At 58.7% G+C, this 21,602-nt stretch overlaps 2 protein-coding genes across 2 annotated transcripts; one reads left to right on the top strand and one right to left on the bottom strand.

Moving 5' to 3' along the window:
• Positions 1 to 4,652: 4,652 nt before the first annotated feature.
• Positions 4,653 to 17,553, bottom strand: SLC4A3 (solute carrier family 4 member 3). The gene is made up of 22 exons (XM_068543767.1): positions 17,480 to 17,553; positions 16,984 to 17,149; positions 16,097 to 16,374; positions 15,842 to 15,957; positions 15,234 to 15,433; positions 13,458 to 13,606; positions 13,127 to 13,307; positions 12,512 to 12,647; positions 12,047 to 12,230; positions 11,519 to 11,618; positions 10,887 to 11,071; positions 9,986 to 10,211; positions 9,555 to 9,773; positions 9,090 to 9,238; positions 8,719 to 8,913; positions 8,051 to 8,269; positions 7,608 to 7,697; positions 6,916 to 7,082; positions 6,199 to 6,452; positions 5,707 to 5,876; positions 5,377 to 5,550; positions 4,653 to 4,730 (listed from the first exon to the last, which is right to left on the bottom strand). Exons 1-22 carry the CDS (start codon positions 17,528 to 17,530, stop codon positions 4,653 to 4,655), a joined length of 3,687 nt encoding a protein of 1,228 aa, XP_068399868.1. The 5' UTR covers positions 17,531 to 17,553.
• A 61-nt stretch (positions 17,554 to 17,614) lies between these two features.
• Positions 17,615 to 18,272, top strand: LOC137764596 (basic proline-rich protein-like). The gene is made up of 2 exons (XM_068543664.1): positions 17,615 to 18,146; positions 18,202 to 18,272. The coding sequence occupies exons 1-2, from the start codon at positions 17,615 to 17,617 to the stop codon at positions 18,270 to 18,272; spliced, it is 603 nt and encodes a 200-aa protein (XP_068399765.1).
• The last annotated feature ends 3,330 nt before the right edge of the window (positions 18,273 to 21,602 follow it).

Genomic DNA, 21,602 nt, shown 5'->3' on the forward strand with positions numbered 1-21,602 from the left:
GTCACTGGATCCTCAGCGGGGCAGTGTCCTTGACCTCTTGGCCCTTCCTCCTCTGCCACCTGCTCAGCCATAGGCCCTGAGCACCCTGTGACCAGGAATTGTTTTGTTGTTGTTCAGGGTACAAAAAAGGCACAGGCTGGGTCTCTGCCCATCTTATGGCCGAGAAGGGAGATAGACAAGTACAAGTCACGGGGGTGCGGCAGGAGAGGTGCCTTGGCAGGCATGCCAAGACAGTCTCTAAAGAAAGTCTGGTCAAATATCGTATGATACTGCTTATATGTGGAATCTTAAAAAAGGCTACAAATCAACTTATCTACAAAACAGTAATAGAGTTACAGATGTAGAAAACAAACCTATGGTTACTGGGGGGTAAGGGAAGGGGAGGGATAAATTGGAAGATTGGGATTGACAAAAACACACTACTATATATAAAATAGATAACTAATAAGGACCTACTGTATAGCACAGGGAACTCTACTCAGTACTCTGTAATGACCTATATGGGAAAAGAATCTAAAAAAGAGTGGATATATGTATAACAGATTCATTTTGCTGTACACCTGAAACTAACACAACATTGTAAATCAACCATACTCCAATAAATTTTTTTTTTTAAAAGTCTTGTTTTGCATGCTCCTCAGCGCTCCCCTCCCCCTCCATCATTCCAGCAGCATCTGGCCCCTGCTGCATCTCCAGCTGTGCCCCACCTGCTCTCTGTCCCTCCCCTCCCATGGTCCAGGCAGCCTTGTCCCTGGAGCTCCCTGCTCCTCCTCTCGGCCCCCAGATCCAAATGGGACTCACCCACCACCCAGAGAACACCCCAACGGCTGTCTGCTTAGTCAGCACTTGATAAAGCGTTGTTCAAGAAAAACATTTCTAACAAAATTAAAAATAATCGAAGCAGAGGCTTCAAATATTAAATCTTCCTTCTAGGGGCTTCCCTGCTGGCGCAGTGGTTGAGAATCTGCCTGCCAATGCAGGGGACACGGGTTCGAGTCCTGGTCTGGGAAGGTCCCACATGCCGCGGAGCAACTAGGCCTGTGCGCCACAACTACTGAGCATGCGCGTCTGGAGCCTGTGCTCCGCCACGAAAGGCCGCGATAGCGAGAGGCCCGCGCACCGCGATGAAGAGTGGCCCCCGCTCGCCGCAACTAGAGAAAGCCCTCGCACAGAAACGAAGACCCAACACAGCCAAAAACATAAATAAATAAATAAATAAATAAATAAGTTTAAAAAAAAAATCTTCCTTCTAAAACATAAACCCTACAAATATTGAAGTTTGCTCTTGGCACAAGTGGTGAATCACACAACTGATCAAGTTCTCTCTCAGATAATTATATCTTTTATTTATCTAGAACCCAAACTCCTCACTCTGAGTTTCCTATCTGCCACATTGGATTCAATCCCCGGCTCGATGCTTGCCCGGAACCTGTTTGATTGTTATTTCCAGCAACGGCTTAAGCACCAGCTGTACGGGCAGCGTTTGGTGCAAGTGCCCTTGAGTTCTGTTTCGTCTTTCCACTTTCAGAATTCCCTTTGAGAGCTCTAAGTGTCAACAGGCACGATCATTATTTGAGTCACCTGATACAAGATGAGATGTCACACCGGCTGCCAAACGGGACATATTATTGCCAGGTTCTGTGCCCTAAGGGAGAGGGCAGGGGCAATCCAAGCAGATGGTCTGTGAGCTTCGACAGCCAGAAGTTTTCACGAGGTCATCAGACCACGAGTGAGCTGAATCTTCAGCACAGAACAAGGAAATGCCAGCTGCTCTCTTTGCTCAAAGCCGAAGAATGAATTAGCACTTCTCTGGGCCTGAAGTGGGCTTGAACTAGGATACCGAGGATACTGAAAGCTTGGGGCAGCTGCCCAGGATGCGGCCCTAACCCCGCACAGAGAGCCACAAGGAGAAGGCTAAGATGGCAACGGGCCCACTATCCTCCTTATTGGAAGGGTCCTGTGCCACCTGGGATGTGCCCGCTCGCCAAGCTGCTTCCACTGTAAAGCAGACGGTAGCAGCGCCTGTCACTCAAAAGTACCATGGCCTCTACCCTCCTTGAGTTCCCCAGAGCTGTGCCACCAGGGCCGGATGCGGCTCCTCTCCTTTGGCTCCCCTCCACACCTGGAAGAAGGCAGCCTCAGTCAAGCTGCAGCCCCCCAGGAAGATAAGGTTGAAGGGTCAGTGAAGAGAAAGTCAGAGAAAACACCAAGGCTTCAGGACAAACTCTGAATATCCCCAAATGTGATGATCTCTGAAATGATCTCTGAAAGGCCAGGCCACTTGTCTTCCGGTGGGTTTGCCACTGTCCCATCACCCCTGTCTTCCCCTGGCCCCCACTGTCATTCTGTCCTCTGCCATCCTTCAAGGGACCCATCCCTGGCAAAAGTTTGGGTTGCTCAGCCCCCTAAGTGCCCTCAGAGCCTCCACAGGCCCCCACCCTGGGTGAGAAATAATCCCCCCTAACCAGGCCCAGCCCAGCGCGTGTGTTGGTCAACTACAGCCTTGTACTTCACTAAACTGCAGTTGCCTTCCCTTGGGGGGTGGGACCGGGGGAGGGTGGTTTAAAGGCCGTGGTCTTTAAGACTCCAAGGTCTTAGGGCTTATTCATGTCCTTTCCCATTGGGGGAAGCGGAAGGGGCATGTTGATAGCCCGAGGTTATGTCTGGCTCTATCTTTCACTGAAATTTGTTCACCTATTGTTCTAACCGAGGCCTCGGGGGCCCAGTCATACTGGAGGCCGCCCTGATCCACTAGCCAGGACCAAGACTCATTCAGCTTCAAAAGCCCCCGCCCTCTTGTTTCTCATTTTCCAGCTGAGCAACACTCATACTTCTCAGCTATTCGCCAAGCAGAGATGACTGACACAACCTGTGTCCAATGAAGAGCTGAGTCTTCAGGGCTCAGGTCACTACTTTCAGGGGCTCTGGAAGAAGCAGGTTCTTTCCCGTGGGGTCTCAGCATCCCACAGACCCAACAGGGAAGTCCGCCCACACCAAGGCCCCGATGGCGGGACCAGGCAACCTGATTTAGGGCTCAGGAAAGGAACGGAGTCCTGCGTGCAAAGCTTCTCAGCCAAGCCTATCTACATGTGTGGCCCCTGCCATCTCTGCGTTTGGAATCTGCTCTGCGCACGTCTTTCTAGTTTTTTGTGTTTCACCTTCACTTTGCTCCTTGGCGAAGTTCCTCTGAGATTCCACCTGGCCTTGGCCAATCTAAGGGAAAAGGAATCTTGCCTTCATGTAGGCCAGGAGAATCAGTCAGAGGCCAGATGCAGTTGGAGGCTATCGCGGCGCTAGAGACGGAAGCAGCCGACTGGACTGAAATACTTAAATCTGAACGACAATCCAGGACAGCTGGAGGGGCACCTCTCTTCCTTATGAACAAAACAAATAGCCTCACAGCAATCTGTCCCTTCTTTCTTGACCAACTTCAGGGCTCTAGCTGTTGGCCTGAACACCTGGGAGGAAACTGGGGAAAGGTAAGGAAGAACTTGGGCCACCTCCAGAGTAAATGGGTAACGTAGGGTTGAGGCATCCTGGCTCTGGACGCTCAGAGCTGCCCAGGGCTTTGTCCATGGAACCTCTGCCCATGGAACCTCTCTGCCCCACCCCCTTGCCTCCCAATGAGGAACTAAATGTGCTTGAATGGCATCTTTGATTATAGCGGGTCCACCAGGTGGCAGTGTTACCCGGGCCCAGTCCAGACAGAGCCTGCAGTGAGAGAGCGGCCACCAGAGGGCAACACAGGGACAGCCGCTCAACCACGCAGCTGGTTGCCTAGCAACTGTGACGAAATGGGCTCCCAGTTTGCACCCTCTTCAAGGCCTCCCAGGTTATTTCTGGCGTAACAAAGACTGTTGAACACAAGGAGTGGCCTCAGGAATCCCAGAACTGCCTCTCCTTTAAGCCTGGAGACTCTAAAATGATCCAGGGACCCCAAAGCCAGCACCACCCTGGCGTCTAGGGGACTGGGCAGCTCCTGTCCCTGCTCTTTGGACTGCCAAGGATCAGGAAAAGAAAATAAACATTTTCCATTCCCCTCTGTAGGCCCACAGCCATTGGGACGCTCTGATTTCCCTAGTGACTAAAGCAGAGCAACCTCGTCCCTCTCACGTCCCCCAACCTCCCCCTTCTCAGCAGGGGCTGGATTAACAGCATGTGACCTTGAGCCAGACCTTGAGCCTCCAGCTCCTCAACTGTACTTCAGGGGGGGTGTCGAGGGGGTGCTGATAAGATCCAGCTCTGACCTTCTGTGGTCTTGATTCTCTCCCTTTCCCCCAAGAATTCTGTCCTTGCCTCAAAACTCTCCCTGATTTTGACGACCCTGAAAACAGAATTCTTCCAATTCCAGATGGATAAGTATGACCCGAGAAACAAGAGATGGAACCAAGAAAGTGAGGCAGACACAAGACAGGGAGTGTGGTTATAATGAGCTCAAAGCCTGTGCCAGTCTGGTCTGTGAAAGGGCCTGGGTGAGACGAGGTCAGCACCCAGGGCAGAGTCAGGGGGCCACTCTAGCCGTGGCATCAGTAGTGGTTCCAGGCACGTCTCTGGGTCATGAGGAGCCCGCTGTCCCTGGGGCTGGGCTCTGACTGGGGCCTGGTGTCAATCACTAAGGTGTCGGGGTCTCCAAGGGGGACCATGGTGGAGGGTCACACGGGCATGTGCAGCTCGTTGTACTCATCCTGGCCGTCCTCATCAAAGTTTGGCTCAGCATCTTCGGAGTCCAGCTGCAAAAGGGGGCAGAAGGTTGGGAGAGGCAGGGAAGCGGACTTACCGCCTCCCGTTCCCCAGCTCCTCCTTGGGCTGGCAGCCCTCACTGCCCCTAGACCTTGCCAAGCCTCACTGTCTACAGGGACTGTGGCCCCAGGTTGAAGCACTTCTCTCTGGCCAAAACCTTCAGGTCACCCCCCAGCGATACCTCCTAATAATAATAATGATGATAGCAGCTACCACACAGAAGTACTTTCCTGGGGCTCTGAGCTCCTGTGGTACTTTTGTACACCATGCGTGGGCAGAGGATTTTCAAAAAGATGTCCCTTCCTCTAGCTGACAAAAACAGGGCTCAGAATGGATTTCAGCGCCACCCCACGCCCGCTCATCGCTCAGCTGTGTGCTTTTGTTCAGGACACAACCTGCACAGTTGTCTACAGCAGCCCTGTGCCTCCTTCACACCAAACCACCGTTCTCATTGCTTTACCTGAATTTGTGTTTAATCCTCACCACGATCCTATAAGGGAGAATCTATTAGTAGCCACGTCACACGGATGAAAATGAGATTTCAGAACGTTAGGTAATTTGTCTGTGGTCACACAACAGCAGAGACTGGCACCCAGGGCCCGAGCCCCTAAGACTGCCCCAAGCGTCTTCCCTTACCGCCTGTAGCTCCCTGTCCTGGAAGAGCCGGGGCAGGACGCAACGCCTCAGAGGTACCGTCAGCAGCAGCAGGAAGGGAAAGGCGAGCGAGGCCGCCGTGGACTTGACCACCCAGAGCAGTGCGATGCAGCCCAGCTGGATGCACGTAAACAGGTGCATCCGCCAGGTCTTCACCTGGGGAACAGGCGTCAGGTCTCACCACATCTTTAGGAACTCGGGTCCCCAAGTCCCAACTTAGCCTTCAGAGTCCATCTCCAGCCCAGGGATCCCTCGGCACCCCCTCCAATCCCCATCGCCCCGTCGCCCCACCTCTGTGCCTCCTGGCCCTACCTTGGTCACATAGGGCTGTTCGGGATGGTGTTTTGCTGGCATGAGTATGAGCAACAGACGCTGGGACAGCTGGATGCCAGACAGCGATGTGACCCCCATGTACAGGAAAATCCCAAAGAGCACAGCCAGTGGGATCCGGCGCAGCACAGCCCCCATGACGATGGACAGGCCTGGAGGAGGTGACACACACCTACATGACCCCTCAGGCAGCCCCCATGAGGACGGATGGGCCTGGTGGGGAGGGGATGAGCCGGGCCTCATCACTGTGACCAAGAGAAGATGCAACAGGATAGAGAACCGAGAAAGGGCTCAAGCAAAAAGGCACATGCAGTGTCAAGAAGCAGGTCTGGGGGTCAGAGCAGGGGCTAGTCATGATGCGTTTGGAAACTCAGAAAGGATCTGGGTCAAGCCTGGGATGGAGAAAGGATTGAAGGTCCAAGAACGCAAGTCTGTGGGGTGGGGACCAGGGCCGTGCAAGGTGGGCGCTCTCACCCACGAGGCTGGCGATGAGCACTCCAGTGACCCGCTGCTCCCGCACCTCCTGGATCTGGGGCTTGTCGCCGGGAGCAATGGCAGTGCGCATAACGGTCAGCGCATTCACGTGGGTGACCGAGCGCACGGTGGCGGCCGTGAGCCAGGGCAAGCCGAACAAGCCACAGAGCCCACCCAGGGAGCCGATGAGAAGCAGGTCCAGGTGGAAGCCCGAGCCTTTGAGCAGCCTCCGCGCCTTCTGGCTGACAATGAGCCTGCGGGGAGAGGATGGGAAGTGGTGAGGGTTGGGGGGGGGGTTGGCCAGCGACGGGGCCAGGCACACACAGCAGGGACGGTGTAGAGGGGGAAGGACATGCAGAGCAGAACTCTCCCAGGACCTGCCAGCTTCCTCTTTCAAGTTCTCAAATTGAAGTTCTCATATTTAAGCAAATTTGAGCCAAATTCCCATACTGTGGATATTTAAAACACCACAAAAGCCAGATGCCAGCTCTCACCACGTCATTGTGGTTTAACCAAAATGAGATACATGTGAGCATCACTGGCGGAGAGGACATGCTGCCAGGGTTTTCTGAGGACTGTCAAGTGCCACCCTGCAAGTGGTGGTGGTAACAGACAGATACCATGCCAAAGCACCACGGGGAAACCATGCCCCAGGCCCACGGACACCCTCCGGCCGCCAATCCCACGGCTCCCCGCTCCTCCCCCCAGCCCTCTCACGCAGTGATCTGTGTCTCCATGAAGATCAGGATGAGGACCAGGAGGGCGGGCACGGCGGCTGCCACCATCATCCAGGGCGGGAAAGGACGGGCGCTACCCAGGGGCGGGATGAACCAAGTGCGCTTATCGGGGGAGGTCACTGAGAGCCCCGTGGGCACCGTCAGCTTCTGCATGACCAGAAGGAAGACCGGGTTCAGGGTCGCTAGCAACGCCACGTAGCAGCTGCTCCCACCCAGCTCTGTGTCCCCAGTACCAGGGCTCCGGGGAATGTGGGTGTGAACAGGTTTGGGGAAAACTAGTTTTGTATCCTCCAAAGTCACTGTTCCTCCAAGGGGTCTGGCAGCGAATGAGGAAATGATATACCTTCTCCCTGAGCCCTGGAGCTGCCAGGAGACCTGCTGCGGGGGCACCTGTCATTCTGCCCCCAGTCCCACACCTGCTTCTCCAGGAGTCCTGACTAAGGGTCACACACAGCCCCAGACCCCCTGGCCGGCCTCCTCAGCTGGACCACACAGCTGCTTCTGAAACCCCCAGCCTACCCACCCCTGTGCAGCCCCAGCACGTAGCCATTCCACTAGGAAAGCTGGGTTCCAGCCCTGACTGGCTGCTGGGGCAATGGGGACATGTTATGGCCTGCCTCTCAAGGCCCTGGGGTGAGAACCAGCTGCCAGAGGGGGTCGGGACTCACTCACCTGTGTGTAGGTGTCTGTAATGGAGTAATCCACCAGGACCATCACCAGAATGGAGATGGGGATGCCGAAGTCCCCGATGATACGGCGAGCCTTGAGAGGGGCCAATGAGGGGAAGAGAACAAAAGGTGGATGGAGGAGAGGGTCAGGAGACTAACATGGGGGTTTTTTACCCGGACCCTTCTTGGGCCTGAGCAGGAGCCAGAAGTCCCCTGACCTGTCCCTTTAAACCCCACAGGTGCCAGCCCAGCCCAGGAGGGCATTCCTCTCCTGATTACACTTCTCTGAGGCTTCAGACAGGGGCAGAGGCTGCACAGACTTGGTTGAGGTCTTCCATGACCGGGAGAAGGGGGCAGCCCCTCTCTGGAGCGAAGCCTGGCAGTGACAACAGGAACTGAGGGACACCCACAGGGGGTCCACAGGCCCCACTCCCGCCGGCCACGCACCTTGCCACCCAGGAAGCGGCTGTTTCTGAACTTGCGCAGGAAGAAGGCAATGAGGAAGGTCCCGAGCATGAGGATGAGGGACAGCAGAGCCGTGTTGGGTTGGTTCCTGGGGCCCGGCGGCCCCTCGGTGGGGGGCAGGGCAGTCCCATTCAGGTCCGGCTCAGCTGCCAGGGCTCCCTCAGGGGGGTAGAACGGCAGCAGCGGGTGCTCCGTGAACACCTGTGTGGGTTACAAGGTTGCCCTAGTGCTCACCTGGGCAGGTGCCTGATTTCATAGCATCAGTACACCTGTGAGGGAGAGGGCTGGCCCCTCCCACACCCGACCGGGCAACATAACACAGGACATCCAGCTCCATCTCACACACAGACGCCCTTCCTCTACATACAGTGACCCAAGGCCCCCAGACCCGTAGCCCTGACAACGTCCCCTTTCCGTCCCATACCTGTTCAGGTGAATCCTGGACTTCAAACCTCTGGGTATGACTCCCTGCCCTTCAGCTCAGACCTAGCCCTAGGGCGTCCTCAATCCCCATGCCCACACCCTACAGAGCCTTCCCCCTCGTCCCTCCACCCGCAGTGCTCCGCACCCTCACCCCAGGCTCTCCTTCCCAGGGTGCTGCCCAGCCCCCATCTACACCCACCCCCCCCAAGACCTCTCAGGGCCTCCACCTTGTAGAGCTTGTGGAAGGTCTCATAGATGAAAATGAGTGAGATGAGGAAGGCGAAGATCTCCTGGGTGAAAGGTGAGATGTAGCGGACCAGGAAGCTGCCTTCCGCGGCCACCAGGGCAAGGACAAAGACCACCAGCCAGAGGCCAACCCACACCCGGCCTGTGAGGTACTCCAGGCCCTGGGCTCGGCAGAACTAGAGGTCGGGAGAGAGAGGTGGTTACCCACAGCCATCTGACCTGGCCCTCAGGGCCCCACGGGACGGGCAGGAGGTGAACCCCGAGGGAGAGGAGGGGGAAAGACCGCAGGGGCCCATCACCTGGGCCAGGGGTGGAGTAGGTGACCCCTGGGGAGGGGCGGGGTGGCTGTCACCTTGAAGAAGGCTTCTTCGAAGACGAGCAGTGGCCCCGAGAAGCCGACCACGAGCAGCGGCTGGGCCCCCAGCAGAGAGAAGAGGACACCAAGCACAGCCGTGGACACGATCAGCTCAGACACACCCATCAGTCCTTCTGTCTTCTCCCCTGGGGCGGGCAAGGGTCAGTGGGACGGCCCTGGCCTGGCTCCTTCTACTTGGCCCCTCTTTCTTGTCTAGTTTCCCCTAACCTGGGGACCCAAGAAAAATGGAGCAGCCCCCCAGAGTGGTAGATAGGGACCCTCACCACTCTCAGCCCTCCTGCCGCTCACCACCAGCCCCCCAGGGTAATCACCGGATCCCCCACCCCTTGCACCCACCCCCTCTCACGTTATTGTCATCCCAGAAGTGACCACTGGGACGCCCTGACCCAGCAACCCTGCAGGTGACAGCGAGCCCCCTCACCTCTCCTCCCGCCCCCTCACCTAGCAGCCCCCCGAAGGTGATGGCGGGACTGAGGGCAGCGAAGTAGATGAAGAGCACGGCAGCCACGCACTGGGAGTGCAGGGCGTCCCGCAGGTCGCTGGGGTAGTGCGGGTACCGGCGCTTCACGTCCCGGACAAGCCCCCCGAACACCGAGCCAGTGCGCAGCAGGGGGTCGTCGTCAGGGGGCGCCTCGGAGCCCCCTAACTCCATCGCCAGCTCTGGGGGAACAAGGGGCTGCTGGAACCTCGTGCTTGGAGCAGGCCCTGGGCCCGCTCCTTCCCAGCCTGGGACGCAGTGCAGAGACCTGGGTCAGGGATTGGAAGCTGACGTGCAGGGCTCAACAGTCGGGATGGGGCTGGGGTCAGAGCCTTGGGAGCCGTCGGGGGGGGGGGGATGTGTTCAGGGGTCTCCGGGCCCCGAAGGGTCTGACCTTTCCCAGGGGCCACGTAGCCACCCTGGGTGGTCATCTCAACTTTGGTCTGCTCCCGCTCCCGCCGCTTCCTGAGCAGCTCGCGCTGGAAGGCAGCCACGGAGCGCAGCAGGTCTCGGCCCTCCACCTCGGACGGGGGGATCACGATGCTGCCATCCAGGAACTCGCTGATGGCGCTCAGGAGGTCCTGCCGGTCGTCCGCCTGATAGGCAGCATCGTGGAATAGCTGGAGGCAGGAAAGCCAGGGGCTGAGCCCACAGCCCAGGGAGGCCCTGAGAAGGGGGGACTTCGGGGAGGAGGTGCTGGGCCATCAGAGAGCCAGAGGCAAGGTGGACGTTCAGCCACATACACAGGTCCAGTCCACTTGTCAAAACTCTGACTCATGTGTCTGCTGGCCGGCAGGCAGCCACGGCCCTGAACACCTCCCAAACCCCCAGGAGTGCCCGCGCTCTTCCCCCGGGAGCCTCCAGGCTTTTCCACAATGCAACAACTGAAGGGATGACGCCTGGCATAGCGTTACCAATCCAATCTCCATCCTCACTGGAGAGTGCCCACATCCTGTTGGTTGGGAAGTATTTCGAACATCACCCCTGGCTAGAGGACCCTCCTGTCCAAGCCCAGCTTCCCTTTCGAGTCTCATGTCACATCCAAAGCTTCAGCATCTGGGCTTCTTCGTTCCTGCATCCATCTCCCTGTCCCCTCCCACAGCCCCAGCCCAAGGCTCCCTTTTCCCTCTCAGCTCACCCCTCCCTCCACCACTCCAGAGCGCTGCCTCCACCCCGAAGGGCCGCTAGCACCCCTGCACCCATGGATACCACTGGGGGCAGCGAGAGGGACAGAGAACAAGCAGGGCTCAGGGGAACAGGCCTAGAACGCCCAGCCTGGGGGCTGCCGGACCCACCTTGTCAGACATGAGGGTGGCAATGGAGCGCCCAAGCTCATGATAGTCAGTGCTGGTGTGGCCGGGCCCCAGCATCACGAAGAGAAAGCGAACCGGCACGGGGACCTCAAGCACAGACTCCAAGAGTACAGCTTCGTTCAGGCGCACAAAGGCTGCCGCTGGCTGCTCCAAGAAAGGCACGCAGCCTGGGGGGACAGTAAGGCACAGGGTGCTGGGCAAAGGGGAGCGGTCAAGGCAGGCCCTGGGGGGATATCTGGGGCCATCATGTACAGTTGAGCAGGTTGTGCACTGCAGAAAGAAACCCCAATCTAAAGAAGCCCTATTTGTTTATATGTCTGTACATTTATTACAATTTACCAGCAGATGGAAATCAAGGGTATTGAGGAAGGGGTGCTTTTTTCTAATTCTCACAACGGAGTTATACGGACTAGAAGCAATCCAAGATAGCAGAAAACTGGAAGGGAAGCAGGCAGAGGGCTAGGGAAGATGGGTTGAGAGGAAGACCAGGGGCAGGGTGGGGGCCTGGCTGGGGATGGACGAGGCAGCCTGCAGGCCAGAGGTCAAGACAAGCAGACCATGGTGGAGGCACCCACGCCCTGCAGCCCCTGCGCCCAGCGCCCAGCGCTCCTCACCCACGAGCACAACGGTAGCCTCAGCATCTTCAGGGATCTTCTCCAGCAGCTTCAGGCTTTTCCCCCGGTGACCATCTCCCCCAGGCATGTGGAGGGGCTTCTGAGGACGCAGAACTGGAATAGGGCTGGGACCCAGACCGGAGGCCATGGCAGGCCCTCCCATCCCTTGTTCCAGGCCTGGACTCTGCCCACCAACCTCTGGATCTGGGCCCTGCTTTTTCCCTCCCCAGCCAGGGTGGAGACTATTGGTGAAGTGCCCCACAGCAGGATCTGGACCCCTCCTCCAAGCCCCCTCCTACATCTCAGCCTTACCTTGTTTAAATGGCTCCCCTGGGTCTGCCCCGTCATCCCATTTAAAATTTCTGTCTCTCCAGGGCCGGGGTCCCTCCCGAATGTAGGTCCCCCACATCCCTAGTATGGTGCCCGGCATCCAACCTTCCTGACCCACTCAATGAAGCCATCCGTGGCCTCCACTGAAACTGGAAGCCCTCCCCATCCCCCAGCCCAGGTCAGAGCAAGGCGACTGACCTCCTTGGCCTCAGGGTCATGAGGCCAGAGTGGGGCTGGCTCCCCCAGGTCATCAGCCACAGTAGGCACTGCACCATCGGGGCCATGGCTGGGGGTTGGGTGATGATTCCCTAGGACCGAGTTCACGCTGGAACTGGACGCATTTCGGGGAAAGAAGCCACTGTCCTTGTCATCATTGGGATGGCTGGGGAGAGGGCAGAGGGGGCAAGACAGGTTAGAAAGACAGCCCCTTGGTGGACTGAGGTCATGAGGAAATGAGGAACGGAGGGTCAGGGCCTCCATCCTTTTTGCCTCAATGTAAGAAGGAACTTTCTAACGGTTGGTACTGTCCAAAGATAAAGAAGGAATGAGCTCCCCATCATTTGGGGGTATTCAAGCAGAGGCTCGAGAGCCACTCAGTAGAGTCTGTGCTCCTGGAAGGCAGCTGAACCTGAAGGCGCCCTCCCAGGCGCCCCACCCTGGCACCTGTGTTTCAGCAGCAGGGTGCGAAGGACACTGGCCCTGTCCTCTGGCCGGATCTGGTCAGACACAATCATGGTCTCCACCACGAGGTGTGCGATGCCTGGCAGAGTGGTCTGCTCCAGGTCCAGGAGGGCAGCTCCTGCGGGCACAGTCAGGGGAGGGAGCACGGTCCCGTGAGGTAGGAAAAAACCACCCCCCAGTGGCTTGCTCCCCAAGGGCAGGCAGACATGCTGGGTGAGCCAAGCACCTGATGTGCCCAGGTGCATACACAGCTCCATGTGGCCACAGCCCAGCCAGAGAGGGATGCAAAAAGAGAGCAAGGAGTGAGGGCACAGCCCCTCCTTGCCCAGAGAGGGGGTCATCTGTTGATTTACTGCATGTGGACAGATACCTACTGTGCCCCAGGTACAGTGCCAGGTACCTGGGCACAGCCCCACCCCTCAGAGCTTATGGCTGTGCAGGCAGCTGGACCCCATGTCCCCAAAGTGGCAGCCAGACCTCGCCTGGTCCCAGGGCTCCAGGGAGCAGTCCCTGGAGCTGGGCAGCCCGGTACAGGTCGAGCTCTGTGGTTTGTGAAGAGGGCCTGCAGCTCTAGGCCCAGGCCTGCAGGGCCCCTACCGTGGGCGATGGTCCTCCTGAGCTCCAGCAGGCTGTGGAAGGAGAGCGAGGCCACATGCGGCTTCCCCCAGCGCTCCGTCTCTTCCTCCACGTCCTCCTCAAACTTGATCCAGCGGGCCGTCTCCCGCCAGTGGGGCTCCTGGCTGCGGTCCAGCATCAGCTCATTCAGCTCCACAAACACCTGGGGTGGGCGCCAAGGGTGAAGGCCTGGGGACCGCCAGGTGGGACCGGCTGTCCTGGGGACATGGCAATGGGCCAGGCAGGGAGGGAGGGAGAAGGGGGGAGGAGAGGCGAGAAGAATCCAAAGGCTCACTTCCTCGGGGTCCGGTACCTCATGAGGCCTCCGGTCCAGCTGCTGCTTCTTCTTCTTCCTGCGCAGGATGGGGGCCAGGCCACTGGGGCTGCCCCTCCCGCCCTGCGTCCGAGACGGCTTCTTTACCAGGTGCCGGCGCACGCCAGGGTTGTCCTCCAGCCGGTGACCTGCGGAGAAGATGGGCTTGGCAGTCCCAGGGTTCCAGCTCAGGGCCTCGGGGTCATTGCCAGCCCCTCCAGCTCTGCCCAGACATTCTACTCGGGGGAGCGCCACAGTCACCCAGGGACCATGCCGACAAAACCATATCGTCCAGCTGGGCCATTTCATACATAAGGAGACTGAGGCCCAGAGAGGGGAAAGGACTAGTCCAAAGTCACACGGGGACACTGGCTAAGCCACAGTAAAAAGGCAGACCCCCAACTCAGTCCATAGCCCCGGTCATGGCCACGGCCTCTTACTCGGCAGTGCCAGGACCCACATTAAGTCGCCAGGCCCCGTGCCCTCAGCACCTTCCCTGTGCCCCTCGGCACCCATGTGTACTCCCCCATGGGCACACATCCAGACGGACTCAGGCAGAGCTTCTCTCCCTTCCTCCCCATCTGCCCCTTCCAGGCCCGCAGCTGGGGGAAGGCCAGCAGCCCCGTTACTCACAAGCCGGTCCCCCCACCATGGGGCTCAGCTGGCCCCTGATGGATTCCCACAGGTCATAGTCCTCAAGGTCCAGCACAAACATCTCTAAGTCCTCTGAGGCCAGCGAGTCTCGAGGGCTGGGGGCTGGAGCCCTCTGAGGGCTCTGACCCTCAGCGCCCCCGGGCCCAGGGCTCAGTGCCCCATTGGGCTCTGTGGCCTCCTCCAGCGGGCTCATCATTCCCCAGATGGCCAAGGCCTCAGCCCCTGCTCCCTCCTAGAGCCCCGGCTCTCCTGAGAGGTAGGAGCCTGGACAGCAGTGGTCCTGGTCCAACCAGAGCTTGAAAGTGGCCGGGCCTCCTGACCCAGACTCCCCAGGTCCCCAGGCCTGCTCCCTGCTGCTTCCAGCCCGCACCCTAGGTCTGTAAACACGCCCTCCCCCTGACACCCCCCATCCCACCACCGCCACCGCCGCTGCTGCTGCTGCTGCTGCCATCGGATTGTTCCTGTCCCTGTCCTCAGGCCCTGGCAACTTTCCATGACGTACTGCGCTCAGAGCCCTCCTCCCTCCCCCCCACCCCCACCCCCACCCCCCACCCCCGCACACACGCTATGGTTCCAAGGGGGAGGAGGGCGGGGTCGGTGATGCCCCTGGCTGGGCACAGAGCCCCATGGGTGAGGACAGGTGGCACAGAAACCAGGGCACTGATAAGACGGAAGGAATGTGCCGAGATCACAGCCAGGCCCGGCCGAGGGTGGTGTGATGGGAGTAGGAGGCTCCTGACACAGGGAGAGGCAGGGCCTGGCGGAGTGGCTGGGACTCAGGGCACTGGTTGGAAGCGGGTAAAAAGAGTTTGCCCGGAGAAGAGGAGCCTCAGGGGAGGGGGGTACAATGATGTCTCCAAACGTCATGTGGAAGAAGGGCTGCCTTATTCCGGGGGTGACTCAGAGGACACAACCAGCACGGAAGGGCAAAGGCATCGTGAGGGGAAATCTCAGCTCTGGCACCCGAGGCATGGCTTGGTGAGGTAGTGAGCTCCCCATCACCAGCCACATTCCAGCAGACAGGGATACCGCAGAGGAGCTCAGCCCTGGGTGGGGGAGAACACAGAGCCTCTCCAAGGTTCCTCATAGGCTGGGCACCCCCTGGAAGTGGGTGTCACTCACTCTTCATGTCGTCCAGGTCCGCGGAGCCCAGCATCTGGGCCTCCGCCTCATCAGTGGGCACCTGCTGCTCCGGGCCACCCGGGCTGCCCAGGGCACTGCCTGGGCGTAGCCGTTCCCGCAAGTCATAGCTGGCTGACGGGCTCCGTGGCCGGCTCTTCTCTCCGGCGACTCGGGAGACCCGGGCCCGGGGACTAGGGGAGCTGAGGAGGCAACATGGCAGCCTTGAAATTGGCAGGGAACCTCAGTGGAGATGGGTCAGGTTAGGGGGTTCCTCTGCCCTCCCCAGCTTGGGACAGGGCCTGGAGAGGCCCCCTGGGGACTAAACATAGGCTCCTCCTGGGCAGAGCAAAAAGCTTACCTCCACCTTCCTGCCCCCATCGCACTGGTCCCCAGTTCCTCTTTGTCCCCATCCTCCTCTTCACCCAGACACCCTCTCTCTCCTGGAGGACTCTCCCTGCCGGCCCTCTGGTTCTCTCCTCCTTGTCAATCATGCAGAAAAGGGGCACGCCCTCCCCGGCTCCTCCGCTCCGTCTCCTTTCCTCCTAGCTTCTTCACTGGGGTCAGGAGGGAGCCTGGGACCTGCTCTGGGCTGGGCTGGAGGCCAGTACCTGACCGAGTGCTGGGGGCTCTTGTCGGAGCGCGGGCCCACCGGGGGCAGGGGCTTGGTGAAGGCGGCCCTCCCCGAGAGGCCGGGACTGTCATCCTCGTCACTTCCAATGGAGAACTGTGGATAAACCCCGTGTGCCCTGGGTCCCTGCCCTGACTCAGCCCCAATCCCCCCACTCAGCCCCGCCTCCCCCCCACCCCGCTGGGCCTCCCCTCCTCTCCCTGAGCAGCCAGCCCTCCCTGGGGACAGACCTTACCTTTGCTTTCGGTGGGGACCCTGCGGGTGGAGGTTCTACAGGTTCTGCCTCAGACTCTCCTTCCTCTTCCTCCTCCTCTTCCTCCTCCTCATCCACTCCGGCTCCGTCCTCCTCCTGGATGGGAGGGGTCTCCTCAGAGGGGGGAGCAGAGGTTCTCTCTTTCTTCCTCTTCCTCCTGGTTTGCCGGGCAGAGGTGGGGGGCAGTCGCCGCAGCTTGTGGGGTGGAGGCAGGCGCACGGAGAGCGGGTGGTGGGTGTGATGGGATGTGTGCCGGTGAACTGGGGGTGCAGGAGAGCTGGTTGGGGCCCCCACAGCAGAAGGGGGCCCCTCACCACCCTAGGGACGCACACCTTATTCTAGCTCAAGGCCTCAAACAAGGGCACCCTAGTCCTTCCTCCAGAGTCAGGCTCCCCCCAACACCTGTATCCATAGCCTGTCATTGGGAAGGCCTGGTAGAGTCGGGGGATGGAGTGATGGAGAGGGGAGGTTGTGACAGGGAGGATGAGGGGATGAGAGGACAGGACACAGCAAGGAAGGGAAAGGTAGAGTCAGCAGAGCTAAGGAGGGGAGGAGAGGTGGCAGAGAGATGAGAGCAGGGCCAGAGGTATGACAGAGCCTTGAGGAAGATAAAGGTCACCAAGGGAGGCCTCAGGCCCATCTCCCTACATCTCCCCTGTGTCTGGGGCTCAGCTCCCCTAGCAGGCAGACAGGTGATGGGTAAGTGAGGCAGGATGACTTAACATGGCATGGTGGCCCAGCACAGCATCCAGCACAGCATCCAGCATAAGATGACACCGGGTGACCAAGCCAGTGGTGAGCACGGTGATGGTGGCAATGAAGGTGATGGCGGTGAGGGCGGCCACACTAGGGGTCCCCAGGCTACCCACACTCAAAGTCCCGCTCGCTGTAGCTGCGGCTGGGCTTCTCGGGGTCCCAGGCTGGGGGCTTGCTGATGAGGTCCCCAAACCTGCTCACAGCCAAGGTCTTGCCCAAGTCATCCTCCTCCTCCTCCATGTCTGGACTCAGAGGGGGCTCCTCCAAGGGCACCCGGACCTGCAAACCCAACAGCCTCTTCTAAGGAACCCTGACCCATGAACGCCACACACCCACCCCAACTCCAAGCCCTAGGTGGAGATGGGGGAGACCAGCAGACTCGTCTTCTACTCCCTGTGGCCCAGGCTAGGGTCAACCTCCCAGGCTTCCAGGGCTTGGGAGGAGAGGGGTCAACAGATCCGAGAAATACCAAAAGACCCCCTCTTTCTCCATATCTCCCGCCCAGCTCTATCCCTGGATCTGGGGGTCCCAGGGTCGAACAGAAGACCCCCCTCTCCTCCTTGAGGTCCCTCCCTCTCCTCTTCTCCCACCCCCGCGAGCGTCAGTCACCTGGGGTAGGGGGGAGGCGCCCCCGGGCGGCGGAATCACTCCATTGGCCATGTCCGGAGAGGCGGCTTGGGGGGTCTCTGACTCACTGAGGGACCCGTGACCCGGGTGAGAAGAAGGGGGCGCTGCGCGGACCTAATGGGGAGACCTGGGGGAGGAGGGCGGGATCAGGAGCTTCGCGCGGCCGCCCCCCCTCCCCCTCTCCCTCCTCCTCCCCGGAGCTGGATCCCCCGCCCGCCCGAGCGACCATCGAGGCCCCGCCGCGCCCGGGATGCCCCGGGGCCCGGCCCGCCGCTCCCCGCCCCGCCCTGCGGTACCTCGGCGCTCCGGAGCGTGCGGGGCTCGAGCCGACCGCCGCGCCCCATCTCCTTCCCGCGCTCGCTCCGGGGCCTGTCGCTGCGCAGGGCCGGACGGCCTGGGGGCGCCCGCGGAGGCAGCGAGCCTGGCGGGCTGGGCGGACGCAGGCGCCGGAGCCCGCAGCCCGCGGCTCCACCTCCTCCCGCTCGGCTCCGCAGCTCCGCAGCCGCCGCCGCCGCCGGGCCGCACAATGGGAGCGGGCGGGCGGTGACTCACCCCGCCCCGGCCGGCCCGGCCCCCACGCGCGGACCCCCGCAGGACCCCACCGGCCCCCCAACCCCTTCTCCGGCGCCCCACGCGTTGCCGAGGGCGGGTGCGCCGCCCTCCACTCCCACAATCCCCAGATGCACGCACTACCTTGCTTTTAGCCTCCCCTCCCCGCAAGAGCCGTGGAGGCGACCCCTCCGCAGACGCCAGCCCCTCCAACCTTGGGAACTGAGCTCGCAGGCGTACGGGAGCACCCACAACCTGTCCCTTCGGTCCCGGTATAGCCTCAGATGCCTGGCTTCTGCCACCCGGCACCGCCCAACATTTGACCTTGGCAGTTACCTCCCTGGGCCTCGGTTTCCCCAGCGTAGCCAGAGGGGCCTGGAATCGGGGTGTTCCGAAGTTCCATCCAGCTCTAAGATTCTGCGGCTCAGTTTCTACACCCTCTCTCTCCCTCCTCCACCCCCTGAGGTCACATCTCCTTTTCCAAGGGCAAAGGTCTTTGGAAGGAACGACTGGATCCCAATTTGACCCTCTGGGGGTCTCGCTGAAACTGAGCACCTAGCGCAATGCCATGTTCCTAACAACCCCTCATTAACAGCTGGTGGAGCCACGTCCCTGAATCCTGAGGAGAACTTAGGAGGATGTTGGGGGAGAACCCAGGGTGGAGCTGATGGTCAGGAGAGGGGCCAGGCCCAGGAGAGAGAAACCAACCCCTTCCCTGGGCGGGGGAGGGGGGCGGGGCGGGGGGGCAGGGGATGACAGGGTGCTGACATGATGGTCTCTGTGTGGGGAAGAGGTTTAACCCTGTGACCTTGGGCACGTAATTTACCCTCTCCCAGCCCTGTCCTCACCTGGGTCTCAGCTCAACCTGAGGGAAGATTCTCTACATTCAGAGCCGTCGGGGGAAGAGGGGAAGGCAGCTAGTATCCGCTGAGCCCTTGGCTTTGCACCAGCAGCCCAGTGCTGGACCCTCTCCATACTCATCTTGGCTTCACCACAACAAGATTCAGGGAGGCTTGTTACCCTGCCGTGGTCACAGCTGGGAAGCAGGTGCTGACAGGGCATCATCCGTGTATGTCCCAGCCACAGCCGTTTACCGCTCCAAGCCTCTTTCAGGGAAAGAGATGTGCTCGGCCTCCCCATCTCACAGGGTGTGCAGAGCGTGAACCAAAATGCCCACGTGAGAGCCAGCTGTGTGTAAGTAGAGTGTGTGAACTATGCCCCAAAACTCAGGATGTGAGACCCATCTGTTATGGGTTGAATTGCGTGTCCCCTTCCACCACCACCACCACACACACACACACACACACACACACCACCAATTCATAGGTTGAAATCCTAACCTCCAGTACCTCCGAAGGTGACCTTATTTGGAAATGAGGTCATACTGGGGTGGGGTGGGCTCCTTTCCCATATGAATGGTGTCCTTCTAAAAAGGGGAAATATGGACACAGACATACTTGGGGAGAACGCCATGTGAAGATTGGAGTTGTGCTGCCACAAGCCCAGGAACTACCAGAAGATGGGAGAGAGGCTTGGAACAGATCCTTCCCTTGGGCCTTCGGAGGGAACAGGGCCCTGCTGGCATCTTGATCTCAGACTTCCAGCCTCCAGAGCTGTGAGACAACAGATTTCTGTTGTTTAAGCTGCTCTGTTCGTGGAACTTTGTTACAGCAGCCCTAGCACACTAATACACGGCCCAATCCCTTATCGCTCTGAGCTAGGTAACTCGGTTCCAAGTCTCTACCTTGAGTGTTTTGGCAGGGCCTTCCCTTGCTCAGAGACACACAGGAGACTTGGAGTCCCCCGATTGGGAACCTTTCCCAGGGCTCTCTGACCTTCAGTCTACCTTTGACACCTTTGTCCTGCTCATGGCCCCCGTCCCTGTCTTCTAGCCTGTAAAGTCGGACAGCACCTGCTTTAATACCAAAACAGGCTGGGGAGGGTCTTGCCAGCCTGGGTCCTGGACACTGATGCCTTACCACACGACTCATCCCGCTGAGGCCCCACCCTCCCCGGGGAACAGCCTGAGCACGAGCCTCACCTTCCTGGGGCCCTCAGACTCCCACCCTCTTCCCAGCTGGGGACTCCCCCCACCCCATGCCCAGTCAGCAGCTTTGGTCTCTAGCCTTGCAAGCCCCTTCCTCTATCCCCTAACCCCTGGGGAGTGAGATGGAGTGAAATCTCCCCTCCAAGGATCTCCAGACACCCATGCTCATCTCTCCTTCCAGGGTGGAGAAAGAGATGCTGACGGCCCCAGTTGTTTCATACCAACTCATCCTATTAGACAGCAGTGTGTGCTTTCGTTATTCCCACTCAGATCTGCTGGCATCCGGGAGGCTTTTTCACTGTGCATCTGTAATTGTCAGTCCCCTGTGGAAAGTTCCCGATGAGGTCTTCATTCCTATGACAAAAGAGTGCTCCTTGCATGCACAAAGGATGGCCATTCTGTATGCATGTGTGTGTGTGTGTGTGTGTGGTGGAGGTATTGTTGCCCAATGATAGAAGATAGAAGCTCTGGTGAAGTGGCTGCTCATTATTCCCAGCTCTCTCTTCCTCCCCAAACTACCACCTAATATTCACTATTCCCTTTAATAAATTCCTTTCCAGCTTAGAGTAGCTGCTGTTTGCAGCTTGGCGGCCTGACTGATAGAATCAGAGAAACTGGGTCTGAGTCCAGGGCACGAGCTGTACAGGCACCAGGCATTAATGGTACCAATGTCAGGGAGCTGGGGGAGAGCAAGGGAGAGAATAATGTCCTATTAGCAGGCCCGGGTAACCCCTGCCTCTCTTATTACGACATCATTCCTCACCAACTCCATCCTTCAATCCTAAAGATAACAACCATGATCATCTTATTACCTTAAATTTCGGCACAAGCCACTTTATTTTATTTTATTTTTTTTTTCACAAGCCACTTTAATATTCATATTCTCATGAGCTCACAGCAACCCTCTAAGGTAGAGCATCTTAATCCCATTTGACAAGTGAGAAGAATGAGGCTCAGGAAGTTTAAGTGACGTGGCCAAGGTCCAAGGCTCATAGGCAGCATAACGGAGAATTGAACCCAAGGGCTTCTGGCTTCATGTCTCATGTTTATCCGCACACCCACAGCGCCCTGTGCCCACCACCAGCACGCTTTGGTGCCTTCCCACAAGTGTTAAACTTTCCGTGCCATGAGCACAAACTGAAATATACCACTCGCTTCCCGGATGAGTTTTTTAAGGAGACTTCATCTTTGCTACTAGAAGCCATATAGGGGAGTGATCAAGCAGCACAAGTTCATAGCCCAGCTCTGCCACTGATACTTGCATGACCTGGAGCAAGTTATTTACCCTCTATGGGCCTCAGATTCCCCATCTGCAAAATGGCAATAAGAACAGGGTTGTTGAGAGGATGACATGAGTTCATCTGTGTGAAACACTCAGACCAGTGCCTGGCACATAGTAAGCGCTCAATCAACGTTAAGCTAGTTTCAGTATTACTACAAATCAAAGAGACACAAAAGCCCTCAGGTAACTTGCAATTTGAAAAATGATGAAATGTACACACATGAAAT

The sequence above is a fragment of the Eschrichtius robustus genome, chromosome 5 (genome assembly GCF_028021215.1).
Source record: "Eschrichtius robustus isolate mEscRob2 chromosome 5, mEscRob2.pri, whole genome shotgun sequence".
NCBI lineage: Eukaryota > Metazoa > Chordata > Mammalia > Artiodactyla > Eschrichtiidae > Eschrichtius > Eschrichtius robustus.

Bases quoted from the DNA above. Each gene is read 5' to 3' on its own strand.
- SLC4A3 (XM_068543767.1), bottom strand. From the start codon at position 17,530: ATGGCCAATGGAGTGATTCCGCCGCCCGGGGGCGCCTCCCCCCTACCC. The intron at 11,619-12,046 runs GTCAGTCGCCTT...CTGCGTCCTCAG, and splicing joins ATGACCCTGAGGCCAAGGAG to AAGCCCCTCCACATGCCTGG. The intron at 8,270-8,718 runs GTGGAGGCCCTG...TAACCCACACAG, and splicing joins CCTTCCACAAGCTCTACAAG to GTGTTCACGGAGCACCCGCT.
- LOC137764596 (XM_068543664.1), top strand. From the start codon at position 17,615: ATGGGGAGACCTGGGGGAGGAGGGCGGGATCAGGAGCTTCGCGCGGCC. The intron at 18,147-18,201 runs GTGCGCCGCCCT...CCTTGCTTTTAG, and splicing joins CCACGCGTTGCCGAGGGCGG to CCTCCCCTCCCCGCAAGAGC.